This window comes from Macaca thibetana, chromosome 7, assembly GCF_024542745.1.
Source record: "Macaca thibetana thibetana isolate TM-01 chromosome 7, ASM2454274v1, whole genome shotgun sequence".
In the NCBI taxonomy this organism is placed as follows: domain Eukaryota; kingdom Metazoa; phylum Chordata; class Mammalia; order Primates; family Cercopithecidae; genus Macaca; species Macaca thibetana.
Window position 1 is genome coordinate 151798935 of NC_065584.1, and position 13956 is coordinate 151812890.

Here is a 13956-nt window from a genome sequence, read left to right on the forward strand (position 1 = left end):
AGGAAGAAGCCATACCAGATGCATGCATGGAGATTGTATGTTCTAAATGTTTTCATCAGGCTAACTGACATGCACTATCATGCCAAACAAAACAATGCTCCTTATTAAGTTTCATAAAACACAAGAACATGTAATCTGGGTGAACCTAACTAGTAGAGGACCTAGTAAAAATACTGCATAGATAAATACTGGGAAGAAAAATATGATTGCTTTTCAAAATAACAGACTCAAAAGTTTAGGCCAAGTACTTTTCAATTTGAATTAGGTACAATTGTCATTAATGAGAATTCACTGTAGGCTTATTGAATCATATCTACTTTTTGCCTAGATCATCTCTTAATATGAAGTACTCCATAGATTACTGCCTGCTATGTTCAGTAAGGCCTTCATTTTAAGATTTAGGGAATGTCTCTGAGTTACAGCAATCTGAAATTTGGGAAATCAGGTCCATATCTGCCTTATACATACCCTGTAATACAGATTCCAATTAAATCTCTTCTCAGCCCTGGTTTGTCCACACTTATTTATTATATTAGACAATTTCCATTGTTCCCATCCCCTTGGTCATTTCAGTCTCCCTGAGCTAAATCTTTTCCAATTCTGCTGGAACTTTCTTCACCTCCTACTAGGGAGACTAGGAAAAAGAGTCATCAAAATGAAAGCTAGTAAAAAGGTAGAAGCAAGGGGAAATACACCGACAGATAAAATTTTCACCACTGCTCTCAGCATTATGACACAAAGTAAAATATAGATCCTTTCCTTGTTTAAGTGCTTAAGCTACCAGCATAAAAATATATTCTATCTGCTAAGAATGAACAAAACAGTTCTTGGAGTTCTCTATGCAATTAATTGCTTCTAGACTGCTTCACAAGGTGCTGTTATTTAAAGCGTTCAGCCAAAAAGGGTGTATGATCCTGGCAAGGATGCTATAGAAGCCATTCCTGTACTGGATGAACAGACTAGCTCAAAAGTTCCTAACAGTTTCTACCCAATGCAGTTGAGGGCACATCTATCAACCACTTAGTAAGAGCGCTTAATAGTTAAGTGATTCTCAATGGGAGCCAGGCAATCAACATCTTCAGAGGGCTTGTAAAGCATGTGATATGTATTTCCATACCCCCACTGGGTCTCAGTTGAGAATCACTGGATTAAATCATTGCTAAAATCTCTGAATATAGGAGCCTACTGATATTCTCACACAAACTATTTGAAGGCAAATGTCTTAATTTTTAGCAAGTTCAATATATAGACAACCATTCAACCAATCTGAGTCTCAGTTTATTGAATTCCTCCATTTCATGGATGTTGTCCTCTACACTACTGCAGCCATGTACTCCCAAGGTCATACCCAGACCTTATTATTACCAATAACTACAACCCCTCCATAATTTCAACTTCATGCATCACCTGTTTTTCCAAGTCCCTCTCTCTCCCTGTAGTACCTTAACCCAATTATCCTTCCACTGCACCAGGACTCAAAACTACTATCTTTTTACTGACCCACTCCAATTGATTTCCACTCTCCCCTTTTTAGCTTAAATTCCATGATTATTATAATTAATCTCTTATATATACTACTGAATCCCTTGCCTCTCTCTTGCTGTGATAACATTTGCTTAGCAAAAGCAGAACTGATTACTACATGCACATGTACATACACACACACACACACACACACACACACACACACACACACACACACACCCACACCCCAGGCTGCCTGACTTGACTTTAGTTTTATGACACCAAATTTCAAGTTGGGTCCCTTAATGCTGCCTGGCAAATCATATGTCACATCCCTATAGGTTCATTTACTCTCTCTCTCCCAAATGACTACTTCACATTTTCTCCTCTCTCCTCAAATGCTAATGCTACTTCCTCCCTTCTGCCCTCTCAAGTGATATCCTGGCCTCCTACTTCACTGAGAAAACTGAAGCAATCAGAAGAAACTTCCACAGATTCTCATGCCACATCTCCCCACTGAGCCCCATTTGCATCCACACACCCCCTTTCCCATGTCTTTCTAGGTTTACTTTCCTCCTCCTGTGCAAAGCCAGTCCCTCTACTTGTACACTGGAGCCCATCCCTTCTACCTACTCAAGGACATCACTCCGGTAAGTCTCCCTTCTCTTTCCTACTTCATCCATCTTTCACCCTCTATTGGATCTTTTCCATCAGCTTATGAACATGCTGCTCTTGTTCTCATCTCAAACAATAAAAATCTCAACCACATTTTTCTCTCCAGCTCTCACTTATTTCCTTGCTCCCCTTTCCTGCAAAATTTTCAAGAGTTTTTATAGTCACTATCTTCAATTTTTCTCTTTCAACCTATTTCACCGAAACTGCTCTTCAAGGTCACTAATGCTAAATCCAAGGGTCAGCTCTCTATTCTCATCCTACTTGACCTATTAGCAGCATTTGGCATAGGCGACCACTCCTTCCACCTTGAAACACTCTTCACTTTTGCTTCCAGAATAAGACTCCACTCTCCTGGTTTTTCTACCTCATTGACCTTTCTTCCTCAGTCTCCTTTACTGGTGCCTTCTCTTCTCCCTGTCTCTTGATGTTGCAATGTCCCTGGGCTGAGTCCTTGGTCTTCTTTAAGTACTGCATTCACTCCCTTGGTGATCTCATCAAGGCTCAAGGTTTTAAATGCCTTTCTCCCCAAACTCCACACATCTCGCAAACTGGCTACTTGATATCTCCATTTGGAGGTCTAGCAGCCACTTGGAGGTCTCAGTAGCCATGTCAAATTCAACATGTCCAAAACTGAACTACTGATATGTGACCCTGTTTGCTTCATCTTATAGCTGCCTCATTTCAGTTGACGACAACTAATCTTTTAAGTGTTCAGGCCCAAATCCTGTTGTCTTCCTTGACTACTCTCTTTCTCTCGTATCCCATATCTAAACCAGCAGGAAACCATGCTGGCTCTATCTCACAATATATCTGGAATTCAGCCTTTTCTTACTGCTTTCATTGTCCCAGCCCCAATCTTAGCCATCACTCTATCTTATTTGGAATATTATAATAGGCCCCTAAGAGATCTTGGTTGCTCTTCACCCTCATCATCTACTCTCCACAGAGCAGCCAGAGTGATCTTTTTAGACCTTGTCAGATCATATCACTTTCCCACTCAATACCCTGCAACAGTCCCCTAGTTTACTCTGAGTAAATGTCAAAGTTATTATGATGGCCTTCGAAGCCCCAAATAATCTAGCCATTTGTTACCTCTCTGACCTCTCCTGCTCAGCCAGCAAGCGTCCTAATATATCCTTCAAACACACCAGGTGTGCTCTCACCTTAGGGCCTTTGCTATAGCTGTTCCCTGTCCCTGGTATGTTTTTCTCCCAGATATCCACATGGTGAAACACCTTATCTCCTTGCTCAAATCTCAAGAAGACCTACCTCGAACCACCTTATTTAACATTGCAATCTACACAGCAATCTCAATGTCTCTAACTCTGCTTTATTATTTTCCCATATCACTTATCATCTCCTAATATACTATATAACATACTAATTGCTTGTATTGTTTATTGACTATAGCCTCCCACCAGAATGAAAGCTCCTAAGCACAGACATTTTTGTTTAATTTGTTCACTGATATATCCCAAACAGACCAATACTTTGCACAGGGCAAGTACTCAAGAAATATTATTTGTATGAATTAATCAACACTTGAAACTGGAGCTTAAATATGGACTAGAGAGATCTGAGGCCAGCAGAAGAAAACTCAAATGGCCCAGATACACTCAGCACCTAAATTATGCTCCCAGACAATTAGCTACTTATAAAAGCTGTATTATTTCCTTCAGATCTCAAGAAGGACTGTCACAGCACTGCTGACCTCTGCATGATACTAACCACACTAGAAACACATATACAGGAAGTACGAGAAGGAATGTCCACTATTTTCACCTTTCCCTATAGGTGACTCCATATTAAACATAGTCCTGTCTTCTTTCTCTGACTTGAAAAGTCACTTTTCCTTTTCTTTTTCTCTTTTTTTTTTTTTTTGAGCAGAGTCTCACTCTGTCGCCCAGGCTGGAGTGCAGTGGTACAATCTCAGTTCACTGCAGCCTCTGCCTTCCGAGTTGAAGTGATTGTTGTGCTTCAGCCTCCCAAGTAGCTGGGATTACAGGCGTGCACCACCACACCTAGCTAACTTTTGTATTTTTTGTAGAGATGAGGTTTCACCATGTTGGCCAGACTGGTCTCAAACCCCTGGCCTCAACTGATCTGCCCACCCTGGCCTCCCAAAGTGCTGGGATTACAGGCATGCGCCACCGCGCCTGGCCAAAAGTCACTTTTCAATACTACATAATTTAGGAATTAGAGAAAGCAGGTCAGGCAAGGGGCTAACGTGGCTTTCAAAATGATGAATTTATTCCCATGGATTAAGCACAGACTCTTACAAGTTAGAACTAGAAGACTATCATTTATGTCAGTGGTTCTCAACCATGGCTGTATATTTGAATCCCGGAGGCACTTAAAAAACACTGTAGCTGCCCCTCCCTTGGGTGAGGCTCAGGTAGCATAGGTTTCAAAAGCTTCCTAGGTCACTAAAGTTCCCAGGTGATTCCAATGTGCAAACAAGTTTGAGAACTGATGAGCTATATGACCTTGGGGAAATTACTTGGCTTCACTGAGCCTAACTCATGTGGCTTTTGTGAGGACTAAATGAGATTTTGCACATATACCATCAGGTGCTATTAGTATCACTGCCACTTCTCCCTTTTCCATCATCACCACCACCACCTTTTCTACTATTACTATTATCATCATCGGTGGTATCATTTCCTTCCTCCTTTTCTTTCTTTTTATTGAGATTTAATTTACATATCATAAAATCCAGCCTTTTAAAAATGTATGATTCAGTGGTTTTTAGTATACTCACAAAGTTGTGCAACCATCACCACCATTTAATTCCAGAACATTTTCATCACCCCAGAAAGAAATGCCATACCCATGAGCAACCTCTCCTCCCAGCCCCTGGGAACCACTAATCTACTGTCTATCTTTACGCATTTAACTATTCCGGATATTTCATATGAATGAAATCCTATAGCATGTAGCCTTTCATGTCAGGCTTTTTTCACTTAGCATAACATTTTTGAAGATGATCCACATTGTAGCATGCTTCATTTTTAGGACTGAATAATAGTCCATTGTATGGATACATCACATTTTGTTTTCAGCAGTTTTTCTCACTTTTTGGCAATTATGAATAATACTGCTATGAACACTTATACACACTGTTTTGTGTGCCCATGTTTCCAGTTCTCTTGTGTATACAGCCAGGAGTGGAACTGTTGGGTCATATGGTAAATCTATGTTTAACTTTTTTTTTTTTTTGAGACGGAGTCTCGCTCTGTCGCCCAGGCTGGCGTGGGGTGGCGCGATCTCGGCTCACTGCAAGCTCCACCTCCTGGGTTCATGCCATTCTCCTGCCTCAGCCTCCCGAGCAGCTGGGACTACAGGTGCCCGCCACCACGCCTGGCTAATTTTTTGTATTTTTTAGTAGAGACGGGGTTTCACCGTGTTAGCCAGGATGGTCTCTATCTCCTGACTTTGTGATCCACCCGCTTTGGCCTCCCAGAGTGCTGGGATTAGAGGCGTGAGCCACCGCACCCGGCCTATGTTTAACTATTTGAGCAATTACTAAACTCTCTAAAGTGGCTGCAGCACCATTTTATATTGCCACCATCAGTGTACAAGGATTCTGATTTCTCTACATCCTCACCAACATTTGTTATTATCTTTCTGACCCTAGCCATCCTAGTGTGAAGTGGTATTTCATTGTTGTGATGTGCATTTTCCTGGTGACTAATGATGTTAATCATCTTTTCTTTCTTTTCTTTTTCAATACTGGATTGGGGTCTCTGTTGCCCAGGCTGGAGTACAGTGGCACAATCTTAGATCACCACAGCACTGAACTCTAGGCTCAAGTGATCCTTCCTGCCTCAGCCTCTCCAGTAGCTGGGACTACAGGTGCATGCCGCCATGGCTGGCTGATTTTTAAATTTTTTTTGTAGAGACAAAGTTCTCACTATGTTGCCCAGGTTAGTTTTCAATGCCTGACCTCAAACAATCCTCCTGCCTCGACCTCCCAAAGTGCTGGGATTTCGGGCGTGAGCCACCATGCCCAGCCAACGTTAAGCATCTTTTCATGTTCTCACTGGCCGTTTGTGTATCTTCTTGCCTATCCAAATTCTTAACCATTTTTATACTGGATTAGTTGTCTTTTTATTACTAAGTTGTAAGAGTTCTTTATATATTCTAGATACATTCTGCTGATCCTTATAAGATACATGTTTTACAAATATTGTCCCTCATTTTGAGGGTTATCTTTTATCCTTCACTTTCCTGACAGTGTCCTTTGAAGTATGAACATTTTTAATTTTAATGAAGTCCAATTTATCTATTTTTCTTTTGGTTGCTTATTACTAACTTTTAAGAAGAAAGGAAAAAAGTTATGAAGATATTCTATAACCAAGTAAGTTGTTCAGACTTATAATAATCCCTCATTAAATCATGAATTCCCATATAGAAAACACATCCACTTTATCTGGGGGGAGGGCAGGAAGGAATGCAATTCATCTCTTACATTTTTAATTAACTAGATTTTCAGATAAAATATTAGACCTTTGAATGTCAAATGTCCAAGAAACTGCAAAGAAATAAAACCTGAGTTAGATTTGTGTGTTTTCAGAGCCATTTGTTGCAACAGCTAAATGTTCATAATCCTTACAAGAAGTGGAATTGTTTTTTCAAATTGAGCATATTTAAATATTTTTAAAAGAGTTTCAAACAAGTATTTTTCTGCAACTGTACAAAATTAGTGGCATGACATAACCTAAATGTTCTATTACTGCTCAATAAATACTAACTAGACAATACATAATCCCAAATAATCAACTGGCATTATATAATTTTCCAATGTAATAATCCCAAAGAATCAATTGTGATTATAGTAATTTTTCTAACCAAAACAACAAAAGTTGGTCATTATGAATCTCTTGAAAAAGGTAATCAGTACCTCTATTATGTTTTTTTACTTTGTCAACAAACTTTTTAATTAAAAAAACTTTTTGATTTAAAAATTGTTGGTGGCAATAGTTGTACAACAATGTGAATGCACTTATTGCCACTGAAATGCATATTTTAAATGGTAAATCTTATGTATATTTAACCACAATTTTAAAAAGAGAAAAGGGGAGAAAATAAAAGAGAAAAAAAGAGTAGGAAAAACAGAGACCCCTAAAACAAATAAACCAGTCTGAGCACCTGCTGGCAGACAACACCTGGACATTCAAGAAAAGCAGGCTGAGGAAGGCACAGTTCACTGGGCACGCAGACAGATCGCCAGCAAAGCAGGCTCTATAAACAGCATAGGCGGTAGGTTACCCTGGAAGAGTAATATGACCCATCATATATCCAGAGAGCTTTGTCTCTAAAGTAAGACGCAGGGCTCTAAAAGGATGTCCTTCATACTTCCTAAGACCTGGGTTGCATCAAAATGTCATTCATTGTATCTTTATACCACTTACACCACGATCCTCTTAAAATGAAGTTAAGCTAATTAATGGCAGTATGTTGTTTTTTGGTTAACAGGAAACTAGTGTACCAGTACTCTAAAGAAAAAAAAAGAAAGCGAGGAAACCTCAGGGCAAAGAACCATGAAAAATCCACAATGTACCTCCTTGCTTTGCAGTTCTTTTAAGAATATTGTTTAGTGTCTAAAACAAGTAAAATGGCATTTTTTCAGGAAACACCTTTGACCATACTTCCAAAGTAATAAAGCCTGTTTAGTCCAGCTTCTCAATTTATAGCCATAAGTGTACATTACAAGGCAATAGTTCTTTAATGTACGAACTTGGGACACAGATTTTTCAAAAAGTGAATAAAGCCAAAGAAGATTTTGTGAAAATAGTTCTTATAAATATAACAAGCACCACTGAATATAATTTTATTCTAAATTGATCCAGTTTATGTTCCAAATCTTATTTTTATAGCCTTCCTATGGTAAATGCTCAACAAGGATTTGCTGAATAGATGAATGAGAAGGACCAAGTCTTAATTTGAATTTGTTCTGGTAACAGAGAGATAATCACATAAATGAAAAACTCCTTATTCTGGCTATGATTAAAAGGTGAGAAAATAACAGATGTTGGTGAGGTTGCAGAGGAAAGGGAAGTACTTATACACTGCTGGTGGGACTGTAAATTAGTTCAGGCACTGTGGAAAGTAGTTTGGAGACTTCTCAAAGAACTTAAAATAGAATTACCATTCAACCCAGCGATCCCCTTACTGAGTATACACCCAAAGGAATGTTAATCATTCTACCAAAAAGACACATGAATGTGTATGTTCATCACAACACTATTCACAATAGCAAAGACATAGAATCAATGTAGATGCCCATCAACGGTGGACTGTATTAAAAAGTGTGGTACACATACACCACGGACTACTACACAGGCATAAAAACGAAGAAAGTCATATCCTTTGCAGCAACATGGACACAGCTGGAGGCCATAATCCTAAGTGAGGTAAAAACAGCAACAACAACAAAAAACCAAATACTACATGTTCCCGCTTACAAGTGGGAGCTAAACATTGAATACACATGGAGATAAAAAGAGGCCCAACAGACACTGGGGCCTACTTGAGGGGAGATAGTAGGAGGAGGGTGAGGTTTGAAAAACTACCTATCAGGTACTATGCTCACTACCTGTAACCTGGGTGACAAAATCATTTGCACACCAAACCCCAGCAACACACAATTTACCCACGTAACAAATCTGCACATGTGCTCCTTGAACCTAAAATAAAGGTTGGAGAGGCCAGGTGGGGTGGTTCACGTCTGTAATCCCAGAACTTTGGAGGCCAAGGCGGGCAGATCGCGCGGTCCAGGAGTTCGAGACCAGCCTGACCAACATGGTGAAACACCCTTGTCTCTACTAAAAATACAAAAATTAGCTGGGAGTGGTGGTGTGCACCTGTAATCCTGGCTACTCAGGAGGCTGAGGCAGGAGAATTGCTTGAACCTGGGAGGCAGAGGTTGCAGTGAGCCAATATCGCACCACTGCACTCCAGCCTGGGCAACAGCGCAAGACTCTGTCTTAAAAAAAAAAAAAAAAGTTGGAGGAGGAAAAAAAAAAAAAACCCAAAAAACTCCTTATTCTTTCTAGATCTATCTAGACTGCTACATCAATAAAATAGAATCTAGCACCCTTGCAATTCAATGTAACAGACATAATAAGATTCCTCCTAGAAAGAAAAAAGGAGGAAGGAGGATGGAGAGGGGAAGAAAAGGAGAGGAAGGAATACCTTATTATGCCAGAAGGAACTTCTCTAATGATGACAAGGGTTAGATCAGACCTCAGGAAAGCTAAAGGGCGCCAATCTCCCTTAACACTCAAGGGTCTACCAAAAACTGAAGTGAAATATTCTATTTCTATAAAACTGGTCTTCTACTTGACCTTTATCAGGGAAGATGGGGTAAGCTCACTGTAAAATACGATTTTTTCATTTTGTGTGTGTGTGTGTGGTTTTTTTTTTTTTTTTTTTTGAGATGGAGTCTTGCTCTGTTGCCAGGCTGGAGTGCAGTGGCACAATCTCAGCTCACTGCCACCTCTGACTCCCTGGTTCAAGTGATTCTCCTGCCTCAGCCTCCAGAGCAGTTGGGATTACAGTCACGTGCCACCACACCCAGCTAATTTTTGTATTTTTTTAAGTAGAGACAGGGTATCACAATGTTGGCCAGGATGGTCTTGATCTCCTGACCTTGTGATCCGCCTACCTCGGCCTCCCAAAGTGCTGGGATTACAGATGTGAGCCACATCGCCTGGCTGTAAAATATGATTTTTCTCATTCCCTTCTGTAGTGTCTCACTCAGCATACTTGTTGAGGCAGCCCAGAGCTATAAGACAGAAAAACCCTATACAGGGAGCAATTCCTAAAAGACTATGTTATGGACTGAACTGTATCCCCCACCAAAGTTGTATGTTGAATTCCTAACCTCCAGCATCTCAGAATGTGACCCTATTTGGACAGGTTGACTACAGATATATTAAGATGAGGTCATACTGTAGTAGGTAGATCCCTACTTCGATGTGACTGTAAAATGTGGACACAGACAGGGACCTAGGGAAAACACCATGTGAAGGCTGGAGTTTGCTGCCACAAGCTAAGGAACTACCGGAAGCTAGAAGACAGGCCTGAAACAGACCCTTCCCTGGCACCTTCAGAGGGACCATGGCCCTGCCAACACCCTGATTTTGGATTTCTGGCTTTCGGAACTATGAGACAATGCATTCATGTTGTTCTGTGTCATATGGTTTGTGGTACTTTGTTACCATAGCCCTAGGGAACTAATGCAGACTGTAAGAGGCCAGTGTGCACTAGCCTACCCTCCTCAGATTGTACTTCAGATCCAGTCTTCTGCCTCATGGCCACAGCCACTACATTACCCCCAGCCTCAGCACCTCACTCTTGCTGCAAAAGCTCTGGTCTCCCTTACTTCAGACTCTATCTTCACTTTCTTCAATTGTCAAACCTCACTGCACACCACCTTCTTTGCATCAACCCCTTATTTAAAAAACTCCAGTGACTCACCGATTTTTACAGGAAAAAGCTAAAATTCTCCTGACTGGCATTCAGGCCTCTCTCTAAGCTAGCTCTAAATGCTAGGTGATACTCTCTTAGTGACCCTAGAACACGTAACTTTTTTTGTTGCCCAGGCTGGTATGCAGTGGCATAACCACAGCTCACTGCAGCCTTGACTTCTTGGGCTCAAGCAATTCCCCCTCCTCAGCTTCCCAGGTAGCAGGGACCACAGGCACATACCACCATGACCAGCTAATTTTTATAGAGATAGACTCTCACCATGTTGCCCAGGCTGGTCAGAACATACAACTGTTATTCTCTATGTCATGCTTCCTTCTCCACTTGCCACTCTCCCCTTTCATCAGTCCAAATCTTGACCTTCCTGTGAAAACTACTGTCAGGACACACTTTCTCCTTGAAGCTCTCTCTCTATACTTGAGCCTAACACAACAGCCATATTTCTGATTCTATGCACTTTACTGCCTGCATCAGTCATCTGTACTCTTCACAGATTGCTTTGCATAGTTACCTGCCATTTGAAAAGTATATGCTTCAATTTCATAGCTGGACTAGGAGCTCCTTAATAATAGGGTCTATGTCTTATAATTTTGGAGGTACTTCTCAAAGCCAAAGACAATGCTTGGTGTATTACAGGCAACCTCTAAATTCTTACTGAATTAACTATTAAACATATATGAAAAATTCCTAGAAATGCTACCTTTGGCACTTCCTTCAATCAGGGAATTGAAATTGGAATAAATCTACAGATTTCATATAGTACTAATGATCCCACATGTATCTGAATAATTTAAAACTTACAAGGAATAAGAGGAAAAAAATGACTTGAGTCCCAAGTTACTTACCATTCTTCATCACTACATTGGACCACACATTGGCATTCAGGGCTTGGACAATTCGCTTTACTCCTGTAGATTCCGGGAAGTCGTCTAATCAGGGAGGGAAATATACATATTTATACATAACACTCATACAGATATACATACACATTCACAAAAATATGACCGGGCACGGTGGCTCACGCCTGTAATCCCAGCACTTTGGGAGGCCGAGGCAGGCAGATCACCTGAGGTTGGGAGTTCAAGACCAGCCTGACCAACATGGAGAAACCCCGTCTCTACTAAAAAATACAAAATTAGCCGGGTGTGGTAGCGCATGCCCGTAATTCCAGCTACTCAGGAGGCTGAGGCAGGAGAATCACTTGAACCCAGGAGGTGGAGGTTGTGGTGAGCCAAGATGGCACCATTCTAGCCTGGGTAACAACAGCAAAACTCCATCTCAAAAAAGAAAAGAAAATGTTATGTATATATCCCCCAAGCCATATTTTCAAATGACTGTGGTTTTGTTATCCTGTTTATTTAGTTGTTAGTTCACATTGTACAAGGAAAAAAACAAATACAGAGCTTGGAGCTCCTGATAAGAATACTCTAGAGAAACTCATTTCCTCCTCAGCTGTCTGAGGATTGACCACCATCATGAACGACATGGTAACTATCCAAACTGGAAAGTTCATGACCAACCAACTACTTCAGAGAAAACAAATGCTCATTGATGTCCTTCACCCCAGGAAGGCAACACTACCTAAGACAGAAATTTGGGAAAAAGTAGCCAAAATGTACAAGACCACACCAGATGTCATCTTTGAATTCAGAACTCATTTTGGTGGTGGCAAGACTACTGGCTTTGGCATAATTTATGATTCCTTGGATTATGCAAACGAAAAGGAACACAAACATAGACTTACAAGACATGGCCTGTGTGAGAAGAAAAAGACCTCAAGAAAGCAATGAAAGGAATGCAAGAACAGCATGAAGAAAGTTAGGCAGACCACAAAGGCCAGTGTTGGTGCTGGCAAAAAGCCGAAGGAGCAAAGGTGCTGGAAGGATGTTATCTGTGGCCGCTGTGGTTTTTTCATGATTAATAAACTAAAAACTTTCAAGTGGAAAAAAAAGAATATTCCAGAAACTAAAGCAATTAAATAAACACACAATATAAGGCAGTTATATAAAAAAGTTATCCTCACCAATGGAATCTATTTATATTCTGAAAATGTAAGATTCCACTTATTACACACATTCTTGGCACAGTACGAGAGATACCAATCTAGACAGAATGAGTTTCCTTAAGGCAGGAACAGTCCTCTTATTAATAGTATGCTATAAAATCATGTAAATGCTCTATCCTCCGCTGGAAACGAAAGAATAGTAAGTGTTATTTATGACTGATATCTATAGAAGAACTTCTTGATCAGAGAAAGACAGTTTGAGTGAGAAGTGAAATGACTACAAGTCTAAGAGACAGGCAAAGGGTCATTACAAAAACTTAGTTTATTATGAGTACTATCCTGCTTCTGGAATTTGACTGATACTACTCAGAATAATGGGGCTGTAATCCCATAGTGTACCAAAAAGGTGGTATTCTTAGCTACAACATAGGAATGATTGTGTACAAAGGAAATGGAGATCCTACAGATGTTGAGGACTGTAAGGCTGCATCTGGAAAACAATGACAGAAATAGTTTTCATGTGGTTAAAAAAGGAAAGTTTCCTGAGTTTACAGAACATAATCCACACAGAACCTGTCTCTAATGGCCAGCCTAGCCCTGGGTGGTTTAACAGGAAGAGCACAGAGTTACATGTCAGAATATCTGAATTTGAAGCCAGGCTGTGACACTTATTAGCTATTTGATCAAGGGCGAATCACTTACACCATTCTTACAGAAAGTGGAAACAATACCACTCTATGCACATCTCTCCTAGAGGAAAGATGCACTGGAACTGACATGTAACCTTCCCCCACACTGGAAACTCCTTGAGGGCAGGAATCTTGTCTTACTGAGTTCATATGCCCACTGCCTAGCACAGTGCCTGAAAAACAGCAGGCACTCACCAACTGTTTAATGGATTGATGAATCATTTAAAGAATACCAGCCTACCAACCTAACAGAAATATAGTGATTAAATTGAAAATATAGTGATTAAATTGAAAATACTCAGCCAGGCGGGGTGGCTCATGCCTGTAACCCCAGCACTTTGGAAGGCCAAGGCAGGCGGATCACGAGGTCAGGAGATAGAGACCATCCTCTGGCTAACACGGTGAAACACCGTCTCTACTAAAAATACCAAAAAAAAAAAAAATTACCCGGGCATGGTGGTGGGCACAGTCCCAGTTACTTGGGAGGCTGAGGCAGGAGAATAGTGTGAACCTGGGAAGCAGAGCTTGCAGTGAGCTGAGATTGCGCCACTGCACTCTGGGCGACAAAGAGAGACTCTGTGTCAAATAAAGAAAGAAAGAAATAAAAATAAATAAAGAAAATACTCTACC

At 40.6% G+C, this 13956-nt stretch overlaps 2 protein-coding genes across 3 annotated transcripts in view; one reads left to right on the forward strand and one right to left on the reverse strand.

The window, feature by feature from the left end:
• The window catches only part of AAGAB (alpha and gamma adaptin binding protein), a 60215-nt gene that overhangs the window by 20601 nt on the left and 25658 nt on the right, over positions 1 to 13956 (reverse strand). For both annotated transcript variants that reach the window (XM_050796014.1, XM_050796013.1), the window contains exon 5: positions 11478 to 11561. In XM_050796014.1, the coding sequence (XP_050651971.1) occupies positions 11478 to 11561 (84 nt within the window). The remainder of the gene's footprint in view (positions 1 to 11477; positions 11562 to 13956) is intronic.
• Positions 11892 to 12422, forward strand: LOC126958008 (40S ribosomal protein S24-like). Its single transcript, XM_050796053.1, has one exon. It carries the CDS (start codon positions 12108 to 12110, stop codon positions 12420 to 12422), a length of 315 nt encoding a protein of 104 aa, XP_050652010.1. The 5' UTR covers positions 11892 to 12107.

Coding starts and splice junctions, on each gene's coding strand:
- LOC126958008 (XM_050796053.1), top strand. CDS start 12,108: ATGAACGACATGGTAACTATCCAAACTGGAAAGTTCATGACCAACCAA.